Here is a 21,272-nt window from a genome sequence, read left to right on the forward strand (position 1 = left end):
CCTTGGTGCTATGCAATGAAATACATTTTGGCTCAATTCAACCGTTGCCCATAAACAGGCAAAACATTACAAAACATTAAGAACACCTTCCTAATATTGAGTTGCACCACCACATTCAATTAGTCTGGGCGTGGGCTCTACAAGGTGTCGAAAGCATTCTGCAGGGATGTTGGCCCATGTTGACTCCAATGCTTCCCACAGTTATGTCACGTTGGCTGGATGTCCTTTGGGTGGTGGACCATTCTTGATACACACAGGAAAGTGCTGAGTGTGAAAAACCCAGCAGCATTGCAGTTTCTGACACAAATGGGTGTGCCTGGCACCTACTGCCATACCCCCCTTTCAAAGGCACTTAAATATTTTGCCTTGCCCATTCACCCTCTGAACGGCACACATACACAATACATATCTCAATTGTCTCAAAGCTTAAAAATCATTATTTAACCTGTCTCCTCGCCTTCATCTACACTGATTGAAGTGGATTTAACAAGTGACATCAAGGGATCAGCTTTCACCTGGTCAGTCTATGGCATGGAAAGAGCAGGTGTTCTTAATGTTTTATATTGTACATGTAGCTCTGATACATTTTAAGACAATGAAACTTGACAAAAAAAAGAGAAAGGTTTTATTTTATGTTGAAACACACTAAAACTCTTCAATCCCCCCTGCCCCACCCTCATTTTTAGGTGAAAAGCAGCAAATTCCACTTGATGATAACAGTAAACTATTTTAACCTGATGTGAGTGAGCTCAGCTCGTCTGCCTGACAGACTAATAGCTAGGTTTGAATTACAGTAGAGCTAGGGGGTTATAGGCACAATGAACAAATCAGCCTCGATGTGCCTCGATGACCCTCCAAAAATACTAAAAGATTTTGACGTCGGGCACCTTGGCCCTAAGAGACGGCACCCCTGAGAGTAAAAAACTCTAACTAATAGCATTGCTGAGTCACTGACTAATTGTTAATGTAGGCCTATCTTCTTCGCTCATACTCCATGTACTTCTTCCTGTCAGCCCACTAGGATCTTCTGGCTGAAGAGATCATATTCCCGGTACAGGATGTAATCTTTGAGCCGTTTGGGTAGAGGCAGGAAATGCCTGAACACTGGGGCCCTGAGACGCAGTCGGCCCAGACAGCTACGGATCTTCAGACGACAGAGATGCTGAAGACAGCGAGCGTTCTCTGTGGGGAGGGATGATGATTATGATGATGATAGACACAGTCAGGCCTAGTTCATCAACTATCTGAGTGACATATTTAGGTTCCAGTAATTATAGCCAATAATTAGGGGCCAGATTTTTACCATGCTCAGGTCGCATGCTCAGGAAAAACTCCAGGCCCTCAACATAATCATAGTCATGGACAATCTATGCCTTCTATGAAAACATAACTGTTTTCCCATTGAATGGTTAACAACACACATATATGTGTTTTGTCCACCTAGTTTTGTTAATCCACCAACCTTGAATTTTGCAGATATCAGGCCACTGCTTTTGTTCCATCAGGACAGCCTTTAGTTTCGAGCAGAAGTTCACGTGATCGACGTAATCCAGCATGATACGCACCACATGTCCCGAGTGTTCTTTCAACCAGTACACTGAGATAACCTCGCAAAACTGCAAGGAAGCACATAACAGTTTTAGGTAACACTTTACTAAAAGCCTGCAGTTATTACTTAATGTGTTCTAACTTGTTATAAGCATACTAGGAGCCTAACGTTTTAAAGCTAGAATCCTGAATTCAAATGATAAAGTGTATTTTGGGTTCGGATGGGGTACCTGAACTCATGAGACATTTATACGTTTATTCTTCAAAAATCAATGGGTACATATCATTCATGTCCAAAAATGTATGTTGCAACTTTATATTCTAGCTTTAAGGAACTAAAGAATAATACTTAGCCACATAACCTGACCAGAGAGAAACCCCTGGACCTATTCGCCCTACCAATATCCCCCTTACCATGGAGTCGTTGATGACAGTATTTGTCCAGCCCTCATAGTCATCAGGAACATGGGACGCTTCACCGTAGTTGCACTCGAAGCAGCGCTGGACATCGTAGCCATAGTTACAAAGCAAGCGCAGGACAACCTCGTCCTTCAAGGCGTACTGCAGCGCGGAGGGGAAGTGGGTGGTATTGATGCGGGAGAAGTAGTTGACGTTGGCTCCGAACCTCAGCAGGACGTAGATCATCTCCAGGTTACCCGACCTCAGAGCCACCTGCAGGAGGGAAAAAAGAGTGTGTTGCTGTGTGTTGATAAGTGCACCTTTCTTTCAAACCTAGGTGTATCCACTACTTTATTACAGTTTGTTTTGTGTGCAACTTTCACAAGTATGTGGTACATTTTCACAATTATATGCACAACAATCAAAACAGATCATCATAATGGTTCATGTTTGAAAACACTAAGAGCATTTTCAATTGACTGCGTACAACAAACACATTCACAAAGGCACGTGTTCACTGCACCAAATCACTCTTTCAATTTGGGTACATATTCAATCAATGTATCTGCTTTTCAAAATGCAATATTAATTTGACTTTTGATATGATTTTCTTGTAATTTGTTCACACATTCATAACATTACCCTGAAGAAGGCACAGTGATGTCGAAACATTGGTGTTTTTTTTTTACCCAATAAATGACTGGGAAGTTATATATATGAAGTGTGCGACTCTCTTTGTTTTCATAGCTTCACCGTTAGTCAGCACCTCTACACTAAATACTTTTCTCTGGTTGTGCACCTGCTCATGCTTTTTATTAGACTTGTCATTTGTTAACAATACAATTAATTATCACTTAATCAAACTGCTCAAAACTGATAACTACTGAACCAAAATGATGTAGTGCCTAGTAAACGTACACTACCATTCAAAAGTTTGCGGTCACTTAGAAATGTCCTTGTTTTTGAATGAAAAGCAAAAAAAATGGTCCATTAAAATAACATTAAATTTATCATAAATACAGTGTAGACATTGTTAATGTTGTAAATGACTATTGTAGCTGGAAACGGCAGATATTTAATGGAATATCTACATAGGCGTACAGAGGCCCATTATCAGCAACCATCACTCCTGTGTTCCAATGGCACATTGTGTTAGCTAATTGTTACGGGATTTTTGTGTTTAATGACTAAAATATGTATACATTTGACTTAGAATTATAACTAAACAGAATACTACTATATTACTGTAAGAATGAATCTTATTATAATCATAATGTTGAATGTTATGTGTTCCTTGTTAGAAAGAATGGGTTTATCTTCAGACAGGCTAGAATGATGTCTCTACCCAGGGAGGGGAAAGACCTTGGGTTGGTTGCAGATAGTTTAACAGGTGGCAGACAGTAATGAGAACTCTAACTATACTGCCATTGTATCCGAGAGGAGGATGGACATTAAAACCTATGACATCATCTTTATTATATAACCTGATGTAAAATGTATTATGATCAGTACTCTCGAGAATAAACGTTATTGATTGATTGATTTTGAGACTGGTTTCTGTCCATTTGATCTGATAAGTATCTTACAAATTCTTATGTATGGACAGAGTGTTTTAATTGAATTGGTTGATAAACATAGGAATAAAATTCCTTTAACACTAATCCAAGTTTATAATTTTAAAAGGCTAATTGATCATTAGAAAACCATTTTGCAATTATGTTAGCACAGCTGAAAACTGTTGTTCTGATTAAAGAAGCAATAAAACTGTCCTTCTTTAGACTAGTTGAGTATCTGGAGCGTCAGCATTTGTGTGTTTGATTACAGGCTCAAAATGGCCAGAAACAAATAACTTTCTTCTGAAACTCGTCAGTCTATTCTTGTTCTGAGAAATGAAGGCTTCGGAAAATATTCAGACCCCTTGACTTTTTCCACATTTTGTTAGGTAACAGCCTTGTTCTAAAATTGATTAAATTGTTTTCCCCCCTCATCAATCTACACACCCCATAATGACAAAGTAAAAAAAAAAAAGTTTTTTTTATACATTTTAGCAAATTTATATTAAAAAAACCTGAAATATCATATTTACATACACTAAGTATTCAGACCCTTTACTCAGTACTACAAGCTTGGTACACCTGTATTTGGGGAGTTTCTCCCATTCTTCTCTGCAGATCCTCTCAAGCTCTGTCAGGTTGGATGGGGAGCGTTACGGCACAGCTCTTTTCAGGTCTCTCCAGAGATGTTCGATTGGGTTTAAGTCTGGGCTCTGGCTGGACCACTCAAGGACATTCAGAGACTTGTCCCGAAGCCACTCCTGCGTTTCTTGGCTGTATGCTTAGGCTCGTTGTCCTGTTGGAAGGTGAACCTTCACCCCAGTCTGAGGTCCTGAGCGCTCTGGAGCAGGTTTTCATCAACTGTACTGTACTTTGCTCCGTTCATCTTTGCCTCGATCCTGACTATTCCCCAGTCCCTGCCGCTGAAAAACGTCCCATAGCATTATGCTGCCACCACCATGCTTCACCGTAGTGATGGTGCCAGGTTTCCTCCAGATGTGACGCTAGGCATTTAGGCCAAAGAGTTCAATCTTTGTTTCATCAGACCAGATAATCTTGTCTCCCATGGTCTGAGAGACTTTAGGTACCTTTTGGCAAACTTATCTGTCATGTGTCTTTTACTGAGGAGTGGCTTCCATCTGGCCACGCTACCATAAAGGCCTAATTGGTGAAGTGCTGCAGAGATGGTTGTCCTTCTGGAACTTCTCCCATCTCCACAGAGGAACTTTAGAGCTCTGTCAGAGTGACCATTGGGTTCTTGGTCACATATCTGACCAAGACCCTTTTCCCCCGATTGCTCAGTTTGGCCGGGTGGCCAGCTCTAGCAAGGGTCTTGATGGTTCCAAACTTCTTCCACTTAAGAATGATGGAGGCCATTGTGTTCTTGGGGACTTTTAAAGCTGCGGAAATGTTTTGGTACCCTTCCCCAGATCTGTGCCTCGACACAATCCTGTCTCAGAGCTCTCTGGACAATTCCTTCTACCTCATGGCTTGGTGTTTGCTCTGACATGCACTGTCAACTGTGGGACCTTATATCGACAGTTTTGTGCCTTTTCAAATCATGTACAATTAATTGAATTTACCACAGGTGGACTCCACCTCCATCAAGTTGTAGAAACATATCAAGGATGATCAATGGAAACAGGATGCACCTGAGCTCAATTTCAAATCTCATAGCAAAGGGTCTAAATATTTACAGTACCAGTCAAAAGTTTGGACACACCTACTCATTCAGTGTTTTTTCTTTATTTTTACTATTTTCTACATTGTAGAATAATAGTGAAGACATCAAAACTATGAAATAACATATATGGAATCATGTAGTAACCGGGTTCGATCCCGGGCTGTATCACAACCAGCTGTGATCGGGAGTCCCATAGAGCGGCTGACTTTGGTCGTCAGTTGAACAGTGTTTCCTCCGACACATTGGTGCGGGTGGGTGTTAAGAAGCGCGGATAGGCGTGTCATGTTTCGGAGGACGCATGACTCGACCTTCGCCTCCCGAGCCTGTTGGGTAGTTGCAGCGATGAGACAAGATCGAAATTGGGGAGGAAAAATAATAATAATACTAATACAAATATATATTTCACCGTTATTTAACTAGGCAAGTCAGTTAAGAACAAATTCTTACTTACAATGACGGCCTACCAAATGGCAAAAGGCCTCCTGCGGGGACGGGGGCTGGGATAAAAAAATTATAATAAAAATATATAGGACAAAACACACATCATGACAAGAGAGACAACACAACACTACATAAAGAGAGACCTAAGACAACATAGCATGGCAGCAACACGTGACAACACAGCATGGCAGCAACACAACATGACAACATGGTAGCAACACAACATGGTAGCAGTATAAGATGGCAGCAGCACAAAACATGGTACAAACATTATTGGGCACAGGCAACAGCACAAAGGGCAAGAAGGAAGAGACAGCAATACATCACGCAAAGCAGCCACAACTGTCAGTAAGAGTGTCCATGATTGAGTCTTTGAATGAAGAGATGGAGATAAAACTGTCCAGTTTGAGTGTTTGTTGCAGCTTGTTCCAGTCGCTAGCTGCAGCGACCTGAAAAGACGAGCAACCCAGGGATGTGTGCTGCTTTGGGGACTTTTAACAGAATGTGACTGGCAGAACAGGTGTTGTGGAGGATGAGGGCTGCAGTAGGTATCTCAGATAGGGGGAAGTGAGGCCTAAGAGGGTTTTATATATAAGCATCAACCAGTGGGTCTTGCGACGGGTATACAGAGATGACCAGTTTACAGAGGAGTATAGAATGCAGTGATGTGTCCTATAAGGAGCATTGGTGGCAAATCTGATGGCCGAATGGTAAAGAACATCTAGCCGCTCGAGAGCACCCTTACCTGCCAATCTATAAATTACGTCTCCGTAATCTAGCATGGGCAGGATGGTCATCTGAATCAGGGTTAGTTTGGCAGCTGGGGTGAAAGAGGAGTGATTATGAGGAAACCAAGTCTAGATTTAACTTTAGCCTGCAGATTTGATATGTGCTGAGAGAAGGACAGTGTACCGTAAGAATAAGTCTGTAACGTAACAAAATGTGGAAAAGGTCAAGGGGTCTGAGTACTTTCCGAAGGCACTGTATATGGATGTGGCTGTAAATACTACATCATCCTTCTCCATCAGCCAGTGTGCTTTAATAGGACAAAGTGGGAAGAGTCACTATGTACTACCATTTGTAATTATAGTGTAGTGTACAATGCACTGCTGAAATACCTGGGTTGTATATATAACAATATATTCCACTCATTATGTGAATTACATTGACAGGTGATACTGTATCAGTCGACAAAGTCATGTAGAAAAGGTGATCTTGTATAATGTCGCATGGGGCAGAAATGGCATACAACACGTGTTACATTTTTACAGGAGCCAACTGCTTCACAATACCCCTATTTCTGATGATTGGTCCTGAGTATGTACTGTATACGGATAATGTGATTGGTCCTGAGTAATCCCTTTACACTTGTGTGTATAAGGTAGTAGTTGTGGAATTGTTAGGTTAGATTACTTGTTGGTTATTACTGCATTGTCGGAACTAGAAGCACAAGCATTTCGCTACACTCACATTAACATCTGCTAACCATGTGTATGTGACAAATAAAATTTGATTTGATTTGATTTGTATTGTATACGGATAATGTGATTGGTCCTGAGTATGTACTGTATACGGATAATGTGATTGGTCCTGAGTATGTACTGTATACGGATAATGTGATTGGTCCTGAGTATGTACTGTATACGGATAATGTGATTGGTCCTGAGTATGTACTGTATACGGATAATGTGATTGGTCCTGAGTATGTACTGTATACGGATAATGTGATTGGTCCTGAGTATGTACTGTATACGGATAATGTGATTGGTCCTGAGTATGTACTGTATACGGATAATGAAACTGTAAGACTGACATATTTCTCAACTTGCTCACAACCTGCCATTCGACAGAAATTATACTTTTTTTTGATTGCATGTCAAGTTTTTGTTAAATAATGTATGGAAAATTATATTTACCATCTACTATTGTTTCTATTCAGCACGTCAAAAAGAACAGTTTTGACATTTGTATCTTGTATTTTTTGCTATTGGATTAAATGGTAGTTAAAATGACTAAATGGTGAGCTTATCATTATCTGATGTATTGGGTACTAAACTAAAAATTCTCATGGTATTTCAAAGAAAACTTAGATTTTGCATGAATGACTGCGGGGTGAAAGATGTGTGAAACCCCAATGAATGCACAATCAAAGGTTCTGAATATAAGACAGGGGGGATTACAAGTGTTATCAGTTTAGTACTTAAGAGTTTTTGATAGAGAAAAACGAGTTTCTGCGTGTTGATGTCATCAGGGTATTTGACAAAAAGCCACGAGGGCCCGTTTACAAAAAGTGTCTCCGAGTAGGAGTGCTGATCTAGGATCAGGTTTCCCCTCTCCATATAATCTTATCCATTATGATCTAAAATCCTAGATCAGCATTCCTACTCTGAGACTGTTTGTGAATATGAGGCCTGACCTGTAGGCACTTGACAGGGTCCTGGTTGGGCATGGCCCCAGCCTCCAGCAGCAGCTTGACCGAGGGGACATCATCGTTGGACACCGCAAAGTACAGGGCAGACTTCCGCTGGTCGTCGTAGTTACGTCGGACCCACGGGTGCAACATGTAGTTGGGGTCATAGCCTGCCTTCAGCAGGGCCTTTAGACACTGTGTGTGACCACCAGCAGCTGCAGAGTGTAAGGGGCTCATTCCACTCTCATACACTGCGTCACAGGTCGTCACAGGGATCAGGATCTTCAGAGCTCTAAATGATTGAGTGAGAGAGTGAGAGATAGAAAGGCCAACTGAGCTCTGAAATATGATTGTGATTTCTAAGCACTAAACTCAGATCTGTGACGAGGATAAGGGTGCAGTACCGGTGCCACCTACTGTAAATGGCCCCTGTGGGAGACTCTGTGGATGGGGAGGTGTCCGGTGTGTTTGGGGACATTGGCATCAGCTCCATACTCCAACAGCAGAGAGATAATCTCAGGGTTGCCAGAGGCAGATGCCTCAAATAGGATTGTGGCATAATCCTGGGCCATAGACTCCACATTGGCCCCTGATACAAACAGCAAACAACAACAAATCTGTATTGCTTGTACAGAGAAACAAAAACAAAGTCCATGACATACAAGAACTAGTTGATGCCAATTATACACCCGTATATGGGCCCAAGTCATAAGATACAGCATGTGCTTGTGTAACAGGTATGACCTATCTGCATGCCAACTAAATGAAGCATTTTTATTGGTTAATTGACAGATCATGTGATTTCAACCTCCTGTTTTGTGTTTCCCGGCGGCTTCCCACAGGGGGTGATGCAGTGCAGAGGCGTGATGGATCCTATGCAGACTATGATGATTTCGTTGATGAAATGGTCAATGGGGTTTGAGCTGAACGTTTAATATGAGAAGAAGTAGTATGGATGCCTGCCTGCTGGGCTGCACCCTTTCCTGTGCCACTTCATGTGGCCCGTTTGAGTTCTTTGGTTTGTTGGTATGTTTTGCGTGATTTTAACTAGACTGGTTTTAAGAGTAAAAAGTAAGTGAAAATTATATTTATGGGGAAAAAGTAATTGAACAGAAATGAGAAACTGGATTGTGTTTGACACAGAATAATGGAAAAACATGCCTTAAAGGGGCAATCTGCAGTTGCTACATCTGATATGTACCCATTAATTCTTGAAGAACACAATTTATAAATGCCTCCTGAGCTTAGTTCAACAATTGTACCACATCAGAATCAAAATATAAGCTTGCTTTATTTACTCCAATATTTGTAAACAAAGTAAATGTTAACAAACACTGTATAGCCTCATCTCAAAACATGGTTAAAATGATATCACTTTGATATAGTTTCAGCAGCTCCTACCTCAGCTTTTTACTAAAACGGGTGGGGATAGGCTTTGTTATTATATCCACTGCAGATTGCCACTTTAAGAAAATAAACGTCCCTTTTGTTGTCTGCCTCTTCTTACTCTGCCTGCTCAACCCAGACATAGGACCTGTCACTTTTCCACCTTGTGACACAGGGACATTAATACAGTACAAGTAAAATAAGGTAATTGAGCCAAGGATTCCCAAACTTTTTCACTTGGGGAACATTGTCTATTTCTATGGGCAGAAGCACTGCTCATGACACAAACTGTTCACTCCCCTCTTGTTGGTGGAGAGAATTTTGCAGATGTACAGCTTATTTCCTGCAATTCTACACATTTTGTCATGGAGTGCAAAGAAAATGTTGCCGTTTTAGAGCAAATTTTCTTGCAATTCTATACATTTTGCCATGTCAAATGTGTATTCGTGATATTTGAGTGACAAACAAATTACAACAATATCTATGGGCTAAAAAACCTAAATAAAAAAAACGTTAGCTGACATGGGCTAGTTGATCTGGACATTTCTGACAAGTTATAAATATCTCTCTAAGTTATGCAATGACTAACATGACAAGAGGAATTGATGATGCACTACCCAATTTCGAAATTATATACATATACAGTACCAGTCAAATAGTAAAAATAAAGAAAAACCCTTGAATGAGTAGGTGTGCCCAAACTTTTGACTGGTACTGTATATACATATAATTATATAATTTTGGGGGGAGGGGACCCGGGCGCACCCCACAGTTTGGGAACCACTGACATAGGCTACTGTACCTTTCTGGACGAGGGCTTGGACTACCTTCACATGCCCACACTGAGCAGCAAGGGCCAGGGGCGTGAGCCCATAGTCGGACCTGGCGTCTGGGTTGGCCCCAGACCTGAGAAGCAGCTCCACAAAGTCCTCCCGTCCCAGCTTGGCAGCCTCGTGGAGGGGGGTCCTGCTGTGACATCCCTCCAGGTTCACATTGCTACCGAACCCCAGTAGAAGCTTGCCCAGGTCCAGACGATCATTTCTGATAGCTGTTGGATGGAAGGAGAGAAGTGGGATAGGTCTGTAATGATCCTACATGTCCTAGAGTTCTTCTCATTGTCAGGACTACATAGGCTTACATTTGGACTGTCTATTGTTCTGTCAGCTCTACATTCAGTTATTCCCAGAACCAAATATCATGTGAGCCAGAGTCTGTCACGAGAGACTAACCTTCAGTATGTTTTGAGTGTATTAATAACAGAGGATGCAGACAGGTTTACCTATAACTAGCGGTGAGTCCTCTTCGTCATCCTGGCAGTCAGAACTGGAATGGTTCTGTAGCAGAAAGGTTGCGTTCTCTATCAGACCTTGCTCCACCGCCAGGAACAGAGGTGTCTTTCCCCGGTCGGTCCGACATTGCACTGCATTTTGACTCGATGCTGAGGAAGGCGTACATCAAGTCAGTCTTATGATCTATCATTATACTTTAAATATTATTTTGTAATTGAAAGGAAACGTCAACTCATGTTCACAGTTGACTATAGTGAACAAAAATATAAATGCAACATGTAAAGTGCTGGTCCTATATTAAATGAGTTGAAATAAAAGTCCCAGAAATGTTCCATATGCAAAAAAAGCTTTTCTCTTAAATTTTCTGCACAAATTTGTTTACATCCCTGTTTGTGAGCATTTCTCCTTTGCCAACATAATCCATCCACCTGACAGGTGTGGCATATCAAGAAGCTGCTTAAACAGCATGATCATTACACAGGTGCACCTTGTGCTGGGGACAATAAAAGGCCACTCTAAAATGCGCAGTTTTGTCACACAACACAATGCCACAGATGTCTCAAGTTTTGAGGGAGGGTGCAAATTGGCATGCTGACTGTAGGAATGTCCATCAGAGCTGTTGCCAGAGAATTGAATGTTAATTTCTCTACCATAATCCGCCTCCAACAATGTTTTAGAGAATTTGGCAGTACGTCCAACCAGCCTCAGAACTGCTGACCACGTGTAACCACGTCAGCCCAGGACCTCTACATCCGGCTTCTTCACCTGCGGGATCGTATGAGGGGGTGGTGAGGAGTATTTCTGTCTCAATAAAGCCCCAGTGGCTCACAAGTGGGTGGGCTTATTCGCTCCCAGGCCCGCCCATGGCTGCACCCTTGCCCAGTCATATGAAATCCATAGATTAGGCCTTATGAATTTATTTCAATTGACTGATTTCTTTATATTAACTGTAACTCAGTAACAGCTTAGAAATTGTTGCATATTGCATTTATATTTTGGTTCAGTGTACTTTCGAGCTTTGAAAACATCGGACAAAACTTTTATTTTGATGTTTAATGTCCCTTTGATTGTTTGTATCTTCTCAAAACAATGCATGATTTAATTGACCCTTGTGTGTAGGGATGTACTAGACAAGACAAAGATATACAAACCTGCAAAGGTGACCTCTAGAATATTTTGGTTCTTCTGACTAACGGCCTCATGTAGGGGGATCCAGCCTCTGTTGTCCACTTCAGAGAAAGCACTCTGGCTGACAGACAGCTGGCGGAGAGCTGCTTCGTCACCTGGCAACAAACCAGGAAGCAGAGAGGATTATCAAGGAGACACTGTTATGGAGACACAGTAAATAACCAATAGTGCAGAACCGGCCCTCACTACTCACCGTTTCTGATGGCGGAGAAGATTTTTACATGATCTGTTATATCTTGACTGTGGAAAGAAAAAAGTCACACCATAAAAGCTGTGCCACCATCCTCATGATGAAGGTGTGAGTTCCAGATACAGACTTTATAATTTATAACATCTTTATAATGTCTGGAGAAGTGTTTACAATCTCAGGACCAACATAAAATGTATAACTATCCTACTATCTGGGCAGACCTGTGTATCTGTGTCTGGTGTGCTTCTAAAGGTTCACAAGGGTGAAGCAAGAAGCTGTGTACCTGCACTCATCCCCTAGGCTGGAATCCCGCGATTCAATCTGCTTGTTACATTCCAGAAGACTCTGTTCAATCATGTATTGAGTGTCCACATCCTCATAGTCGTCCCCTTCATATCCTAGTTCGTCAAAGTGCATGTCCAGGCCTCTTGCAGTCTCTCTAGCGGGGATCTCTCCAGCTAAACTCAACAAGACAAACTATCACCTGGCATGACCTATGGCCTATAGCATGGCATGCATGTGACAGGCCCATCCCTTCACAATCAATCAACCAGGTTTACTATGCCTAACAATATTTTTGTTAGTTGGTTTGGTGGATATGCCCAATAATTTACACATGCTCATTTAATTTGGCATGTTGCATCATGTGTAACAAAATAACAGGTATCCAGGTCAAAATATTCATAAACACATCCATGCAAACACATAGAAGGTCGTGAGTCATAACCCCTTGTTGTGAAATGTCAAGCATGCTTGTGTTCAACGGACCATGGCGCAGTAAATGGCAGGTTTCAAATTTTCCATTTTAAGGATGCATTTGTAATGAAATGTAATACAGTGTTTCAATCTTAATCTAACTAAGGGCTGTAGGTCTATAGCTAACAATCTCATGGATTTTAGAATTCTTCACTTTTTCTTTACATATTGAAGAGAAAAACCCCTTACAGTAGACATTTAGTATAGGCCCACATGACTCATTTATATTAACTTTTCATATGATCTAACACACCAAGACTAGGTTTATACTATGACGCAGTTTGTTTTCTTTTACCTTTTGTAATCAGGCTGTAATGTGGCTATGGCGTCCTTCGTGGTTTAAAGGGGATCCGTTTTTCTCCATTCTGGGGCTATTTATACCTCCCCTGCTATAAATACCTGATCATGAGACAGACCAGCGACCAGGGTTTCTCTGTACCTCTGGCACACTGAACAACACTCACTGACACACTTTTTCTGCTCCTGCATGTTGCTCCTGATAGACACAAACAGATTCACATTTATGACGGAATTCATGCTTTTATAAAGATCATAGACTAGAGCAAGTAAATAAGAAAGAGACGCATGAAAGACTATTTGCATGAACATTCTTCCTTTAAGATTCACAATTGAACAGTTTACAGTTTTGAAAGCGGAAAGAATGCATGCAATACCTTCTAAGTGAATTCTCAGTGCATTATTTTTTTAAAGACAATTGGATCACCACCCATACTTAAGTGAAAATGTCCAGTGTAATGAAGTGTCTGTCCATCATTACGCACCGACAGCATCATCCAGGAAGAGTGTTATCATGAACTGTTTCTCTGTGCTACTCCAGTTGTTTGAAGGTCACCAGACTTCTGCCTGTGGAGAGGATGGATTGCTGCCCTGCACAGGCTCTGGCTGTTGGATTCCTGTCACTCACTATCACCCATCTCTCATCACTCGCCAGACACCTCCACTGAAGTGATTCAATGTAATCCTCTCTGCCTCCTCTGAAGGAATGCTGTGAGAAAAGAGAACCGTGAGATCACTCTTGGCAACAACCACAATCTCTCTTATTGAACCTGATAACCTTACAGGAAGTTAGGCTAAGTGGATGTACTGGTACTGGTACTTCCTGTATATAGCTCCATTCTTGTGTCTTTTATTTTATTCCTTGTGTGTTACTACTACAAAACTCTGTATTGTTGGGAAGGGCTCGTAACCAAGCATTTCACAATAAAGTCTACACCAGTTGTATATGCGACAAATAACATTGATTTGATTTAAAGCTCTCGAATGATTTACACAAAACATGACAATTTAGTATTTAAAATAGAGACTTCGGAGTATTGAAATTAGTTAGTGTATTCAGTTTTAGTACTTTTCCGTAATTCAATGTTACTTTAGTTGAGGGTTTCCATGTATCTGACCCCCACCTCCACTAGGTGGAAATAACGTTTACATGCACATTAATAATTCAATATTAAACTGATTATGTCAGTAGGCAGAGTACGGCAATAGTCATGTAAACACTTTACTCTGCTTATCTTAATCTGCGTAAGGTCAAAAATCGAAGTAAGCATACGCATATTAGATCACCTGGTTTTCTGAGCAATCTTTTTGTTATTAGGACATGTAGATAGCTTAATCTGCGTTCCAGCTGTGTATTTGATCTGCGCATGGGCACGAGTGACATAAAAAAACAAAAAACTGAAAATATGCATTTTATGAATAGTTTTAACATACAAACTTTATGTCGCAAACATAACATGTGCGCTTTGGTAGAACATTTATTTTGATTGCCATTCTTCTGCATGTGTCCATGTACACTGAACAAAAATGTAAACGCAACATGTAAATTGTTGGTCCCATGTTTCATGAGCTGAAATAAAAAATCCCAGAAATGTTCCATATGCAGAAAAAAACTTTATTTTCTCAAAATATGAAGACGCTGATTAAAGAGCATTATCATTACACAGGTGGATCTTGTGCTGGGGACAATAAAAGGCCACTCTTGTGCAGTTTTGTCACACAACACAATGCCACAGATGTCTCAAGTTTTGAGGGAGCGTGCAATTGGCATGCTGACTGCAGGAATGTCCACCAGAGCTGTTGCCAGAGGATTGAATGTTAATTTCTCTACCATAAGCCGCCTCCAACGTCATTTTAGAGGATTTGGCAGTAGGTCCAACTGGCCTCACAACCGCAGACCACGTGTAACCACGCCAGCCCAGGATCTCTACATCCGGCTTCTTCACCTGCGGGATCGTCTGAGACCAGCCACCCCGACAGCTGATGAAACAGGAGTACTTCTGTCTGTAATAAAGGACTTTTGTGGGGGGGGGGGGGGAATCATTCTGATTGGCTGGGCCTCCCCAGTGGGTGGGCCTATGCCCTCCAAGGCCCATCCATGTCTGCACCCCTGCGAAATCAATTGACTAGGGCCTAATTCATTCATTTCAATGGACTGATTTCCTTATATGAACTGTAACTCTGTAAAATCATTGCAATTGTCACGTTGCATTTATATTTTTGTTCAGTATAAAAAGGATTAGGGAAAGTACAGATTATTCTCACAACAGAAAAATGATCTGACAGCATGTCTTCTGTCTGTGACAAAGTACTAAACGAACTGAAAGAATTTTCCCACTGCATTATAATTTCAGCAGCAGCTGGCGACGAGTCACGGGATCTTTTCTATTCAAACTGTCCACTTCATATCCTTTCTATTATCCCCAAACATGTCACTTTCATAATCTGCAGAAAATCCTCTTCCACCCCAACACCAATTAATTTGTCATTCAGGTTAACACTGCATGTCTCAATATATGTCTAGACTATTGGACATTGCATCACACACATCAAATCATCAAAATGTAATCCTATTAATAATGGGGATGAAAGGATATTACATTCTGGAAGATGGGATTAGTATCATTGTGTAAAATGTCTTAAGATCCTTCTTACCATATTCAACGGTCTGGTCCTTCAAGCTCAAGACTAAAAGTCATTAAAACAAATGTTCCGGCCAATGCTATCTATGCTCCCACCTTCGAAATCATTCGCTACAGCACTACGCCACACCAAAACAAGGATCACACAATCTGTTGGACAGCTTTTATATCGGTTAAAAAGGACCGTAAATTATATGTCAACAGGTGTGGCTAAATTTGGGCAAGTGTATGAGGAAATGAGATACACCAATCATGGTTGAGAAAAATAAAGACATTGCCTCTTATTGGCAGCTGAAATCCATGCCTGTTAGTTCCAGACGATGCCACAGCAAGAAATAAGTCCTCTTCATTACCGGAGGGGTACATGTGACATGTCAAAGAGGCAAAACTTGACTCAAGATGAAATGCATCTACTCTAAGACCAATCAAGACACCCAATGTCAAACCATTACAATCCCTCTAACAAGCTATAAATAAAACAGCAAATGGAACAGGTGGAGATGTAATTGCCAGAACAGACAGCTTGGGTAGAGCTGAACACATCGGCCCCACTGATGCTCTGCTGGCACGATCACGCGCTAACACATACTCACATCTTGAGGACATTAACTTTATAAAAAAAGAAATCACTTGAGTTGTCATTCTAATAATCAACCTGGACATGTAGAAGTGAATCAGAGAAGACCCTCAGATCAGGAACCAAGATGGGCAACTTCAGTCCTCTGGGACCAGAATGTCAGCTGATTCTTTCAATGGCACACACACAACACCTGGTATCCCAGATCTAAATTACATGGTGACTTGGAAAAGGAACTAAAAACAACATACACTTCCGAGGACCACCATAGTTGCCCATCTCTGCAACATAATATCAAAATCATAACAAAATGCACAACAAACCGACTGGAATTGTGAAAACATTTTATTGATTTCCCCATCAGAACTGTCTAAGATCTGGGTCTCTCCTTCTTGCCTTTGTAGAGGGCCAGCAGGGAGACGTTAGCCACTTTGACCACCTTGAAACGGACACCAGGGATATCACCGACGGCGTGTCCCTTACGACCGAATCCTGCCACCAGAACCTCGTCATTTTCCTGAAAGACCAAGGGAAACACGCTGAATACACACGACAAAATGCATCATTGAACACCATAAATATCGTCCCAGACTACATCACACCATACACATATATACACACACATATATCTTTCTTAGATTATTCAGGGCTCTATGCTGACGTTATTTTTTACAAGGAGCACGCGCGCTTAAATTGAAGGGAAAAAATGCATGTACAACGTAATTTACAATTGGCTCATTCACCCCCCTCCTCTCCCCTTTAACTATTCCCCAGGTCGTTACTGTAAATGAGAATGTGTTCAGTCAACTTACCTGGTAAAATAACGGCTACAATGGAAAATAGTTAAGGTATCAAATCACATTTTATTGCTGCATACACATGCTTGTGTTCCTTGCTCAAGCAGTGCAGAAATATCTAACAATAGACAATACACACAAATCTAAATAGTAGAATGGAATTAAGAACATTAAGATTTTTCTAGGCGTACTGGTGCTCCTAAAATCAAAATATACAGGCTGCACATCAAATATTTAGGCTCAATTGATCTCACTGTAGACAGCCCTGTTATTTATGGGGAGTCTCGCATTTGTTAGTGGATATCAGGCACAGTTTATAGACACTAAACTGCATCCACCAGTTCCTTTACACAATGGATGTAAGTAAAAAATTTAAAGTAGTTAAAATAAAATAAAACACTACTCTGGAAAAATGTTTGGGTGCCAGGCTGACTAGTTAACTCTTACCTCGATGAAGTTCAAGCAACCATCATTGGGGACAAAGGCGGTGATCTTCTTGCCGTTCTTGATGAGCTGGACCCTGACACACTTCCTAATGGCGGAGTTGGGTTGCTTAGCTTCAACACCACTGTAAGACAGGGATAGAAACATTTGGAACTGGAATACAGGATGACATGTCATTACACATTGATACTCAGAAGACATTAGGGCCTGTATTAACGTGTCCCAGAGTAGCAGTGCTGCTGAACTAGAATCTGTTTTGGCTTTCAGATTATGCTGAAAGTAAGACTAAATGGAAGGGGGGGGGCTGAAACCAGATCTGCACTCCAACCAAGACACTTTCTCAGTACGGTCCCTGATCATTAGTGAGGATATTAGGGGTGTTGTGATGTACTTACACTTTCTCAAGTACAATTCCCTTGGCGTGGGAAGCGCCTCCGAAGGGGTTAGCCTTCAGAGCAGTGCCGAGATGGGCCTTTTTGTACTGTTTATCGTGCCATCTCTGTTCACGACGGTGGTTACGCAGCTTCCTGGCTGTACGCAGACCACGACACTTTCCTGAAGGGATACCAAGGAAATAGTTAAAAATGGTAGATAGCTAGCTTTTGACTTAATAATATTGTCCAACAAAACATTGTTTGACCAGTCAGCTAACTACCGGTAGCTACAGAAGATATCCGGACATGAACACCGCATCAAATGCGGTTAGCACTTTAGCGGTTACAATTAAGTTAACTGGGAAATAATTTTGTTACATTTAACCAAATTGCTTATGCAGAGTGCACATCCATTTCAATAACTTTGTAACAAAAACTCTGGTAACTGGCTACATAAATGTTTGGTGACTGAATAGGAAACGCTGGCCAGCACTGACGGCATGTTATGGCCGTCTCCACGTTGCGGAGCTCGCGCTAGTTGGCTGGTGGTAAGTTTCAGAATATGTCTAGCAATACATCCTGTTCTGCCACGATAATAACGAAATGGGTAAGAATACATTCAAAGTCCATGTCAATATAGAAAAGACACTGATAGATTTTGTAACCGTTCCGTTAAAAATAGGACATTATCGTACCCATGTTTGCAGATTACGAACCCAGGCTAGAAAGAAAGAAGACCAGAATCCTCCGCGGCAATGTCTCCTCGCAGGACCTCAGAGGGGGATACTAACATGCCTGTTTGGCGTTGTTTTCTCTCGGTAAATTTGGCGTATTTTAAATGTAGCTACATTTAAATAAACATGATTAAAAATACACGATTTAGGGAAATAGCACATGTGCATTATTTGGATAGCTTTGTTATATCAAGTCTATATAATATTGAGATGTTTACGTGCCTGATTCAAAATGCGACAAATCATCAGTCAAAACGAGTCTGAAGAGACATTCTTCTTCTTCGATGGAATTTAACGGCGGTTGGCATCACATGTTAATGGTGCATTACAGCCATCAGCTGGACCGGGTATTGAATAAGAAACAAACATAAACACATTTCGGGAAAGGGGGAAAACAACACCATACAAAATAAAACATGTAAACAAAAAAATAAATAAACATCACACTTTTTCAATCACAGTCCACTCCAAAATACATACCTACACAGGCTCAGGGGCCTGTGATGGGGCTACATTCACCGACAGGATTTATTGCGCAGCCTCGGCTGTGAAATCAGAAAACCAAATAAACTTTCAGCGGCATTCACAATGATTCCAATTTTTGTAGACTTTTCTGCTTGTGCTGTACAGTTTATGACCATTGCAATAAATAATACAACATCCACCTTTTTAGCATGTAGAATTTCACTATCCCTTGGTTGATGAGAAACCTTCCCTGGTTGTGGCTCTACTACCATTGCTTCTTCCCTGCCACTCGTTCCTTCTAATTTTCTCACTGCCTCCAGATAGGAGACACGCTGGACACTCCTTACCCTTACCACCTCATTCTCCTTCACCAGGGCACTTCAAGAATTCAGGCGCATGTTCACCTTCACAGTTGCAATATTTCCCTTCTTCTGGCATTCAATATTCTTCCTTTCTGCACACAATTGACACATTACCAAATATTTTACATGTATGACACTGAAGGGGCTTATGCACAAAAGCTCTTACAGGGTATCTCATGAATCCTAACTTTATACGAGAAGGGAGAGACTCTTCATCAAAGAACAGTAGCATGGATGACTTCTTTTCTCCCTCCACCATACAGGTCAGTCGGCGTGCACCAACCACTCCATCGATGTCTTCAGTTATATCCTCTGCCTTTATTTCTTGCGCCACCCCAGAAATAACCCCCTTGATAGTTACCCTGCTACGAAAATCCACGCAGGAAACATTCCACTCCGATATCCTTTTCAGTCTTAAAACACCCTTCTTCTGTTCCGCAGACACACAAAAAATCTAAATAAGACCACTTCTTATGACTCTCACCGACTCCACACTTTCTTCCAACACATTCCACATTTTCCTGGAGACGTTAAATGGATTTCCCAAGTAGCATTGATCCAAAACGTTGACTCCGACCCAAAACGAGTCTAGTGGTTTCCTATTTTCCAACACAGCTTTACTTCTCTTGTTTCCCTTCTTCTTTGCCACTGTAACCCACTCATTCTCACTTTCTGTACTATTAGCTTCACTCGACTCACTAGCAGTTTCAAACAAATATTAGTTTCCGCCATCTTCTGACCCACTCATTCCTCTAACCGGCCTTCCATCAAACTCATGAGCGTCTCTCTTCCTGCCTGACAACTCAGCCCTGAAGAGACATTTTATCTGCTTCAAGATAATATAGTAGCCAGTAAATTATGCAAAAGAGGAGTGAGGTGAAATCCCTGCCTTTACTTGCCTAGCTAGGTACTACAACTACAACCTCACAATTGGTGAAGAATTTGAGATTGTTTTATAAAGGAGAGGGTTTTTAGGAGTAGTTAGCAGGGCAGTGGCATGCAACTGAAAACGGTCTCAGTCTACTAGGCTGCCCATCACTAGTAGACTCATTTGACTAGTCTTGCTTTATCACGTCTAATTTCATGTGACAAAGCAACTACAGAGACATAATTGAAGAGCTCCTCTAATAATATACAGTGAGGTCCAAATGTATTTTGACAGTGACACATTTGTTGTTGTTTTGGCTCTGTGACACAGCACTGGATTTGATACAAAGACTATGAGGTTAAAGTGCAGACTGTCAGCTTTAATTTGAGGGCATTTTCATCCATATCAGGTCAGTAAACTATTTAAAAATTAAAGCACTTTTTGTACATAGTCCCTTCAATTTAGGAAACCAAAAGCATTTGGACAAATTCACTTATTACAGTACCAGACAATAGTTTGGACACACCTACTCATTCAAGGTTTTTCTTTATTTTTTACTTTTTTCTACATTGTAGAATAATAGTGAAGACATCAAAACTATGAAACAACACATATTGAATCATGTAGTAACCAAAAAAGTGTTAAACAAATCAAAATATATTTGAGATTTGAGATTCTTCAAAGTAGCCACCCTTTGCCTTGATGACAGCGTTGCACACTCTTGGCATTCTCTCAACCAGCTTCACCTGGAATGCTTTTCCAACAGTCTTGAAGGAGTTCCCACATATGCTGAGCACCTGTTGGCTGCTTTTCCTTCACTCTGCGGTCCAACTCATTACAAACCCTCTCAATTGTGTTGAGGTTGGGT

General features: G+C 41.1%; 2 protein-coding genes across 2 annotated transcripts; both read right to left on the bottom strand.

The window, feature by feature from the left end:
• Window positions 1-611: 611 nt before the first annotated feature.
• On the bottom strand, window positions 612-16,552 carry asb14a (ankyrin repeat and SOCS box containing 14a). The gene is made up of 12 exons (XM_071348099.1): window positions 15,797-16,552; window positions 13,140-13,850; window positions 12,372-12,546; window positions 12,092-12,138; window positions 11,862-11,993; window positions 10,701-10,859; window positions 10,224-10,469; window positions 8,453-8,624; window positions 8,042-8,327; window positions 1,963-2,220; window positions 1,463-1,616; window positions 612-1,182 (listed from the first exon to the last, which is right to left on the bottom strand). Exons 3-12 carry the CDS (start codon window positions 12,503-12,505, stop codon window positions 1,010-1,012), a joined length of 1,761 nt encoding a protein of 586 aa, XP_071204200.1. The 5' UTR covers window positions 12,506-12,546; window positions 13,140-13,850; window positions 15,797-16,552; the 3' UTR covers window positions 612-1,009.
• A 135-nt stretch (window positions 16,553-16,687) lies between these two features.
• On the bottom strand, window positions 16,688-19,038 carry LOC139542556 (small ribosomal subunit protein uS12). The gene is made up of 4 exons (XM_071348136.1): window positions 18,671-19,038; window positions 17,997-18,156; window positions 17,605-17,725; window positions 16,688-16,877 (listed from the first exon to the last, which is right to left on the bottom strand). The coding sequence occupies exons 1-4, from the start codon at window positions 18,672-18,674 to the stop codon at window positions 16,731-16,733; spliced, it is 432 nt and encodes a 143-aa protein (XP_071204237.1). The 5' UTR covers window positions 18,675-19,038; the 3' UTR covers window positions 16,688-16,730.
• Between the last annotated feature and the right edge of the window lie 2,234 nt (window positions 19,039-21,272).

Source organism: Salvelinus alpinus, chromosome 2, assembly GCF_045679555.1.
Source record: "Salvelinus alpinus chromosome 2, SLU_Salpinus.1, whole genome shotgun sequence".
In the NCBI taxonomy this organism is placed as follows: Eukaryota; Metazoa; Chordata; class Actinopteri; order Salmoniformes; family Salmonidae; genus Salvelinus; species Salvelinus alpinus.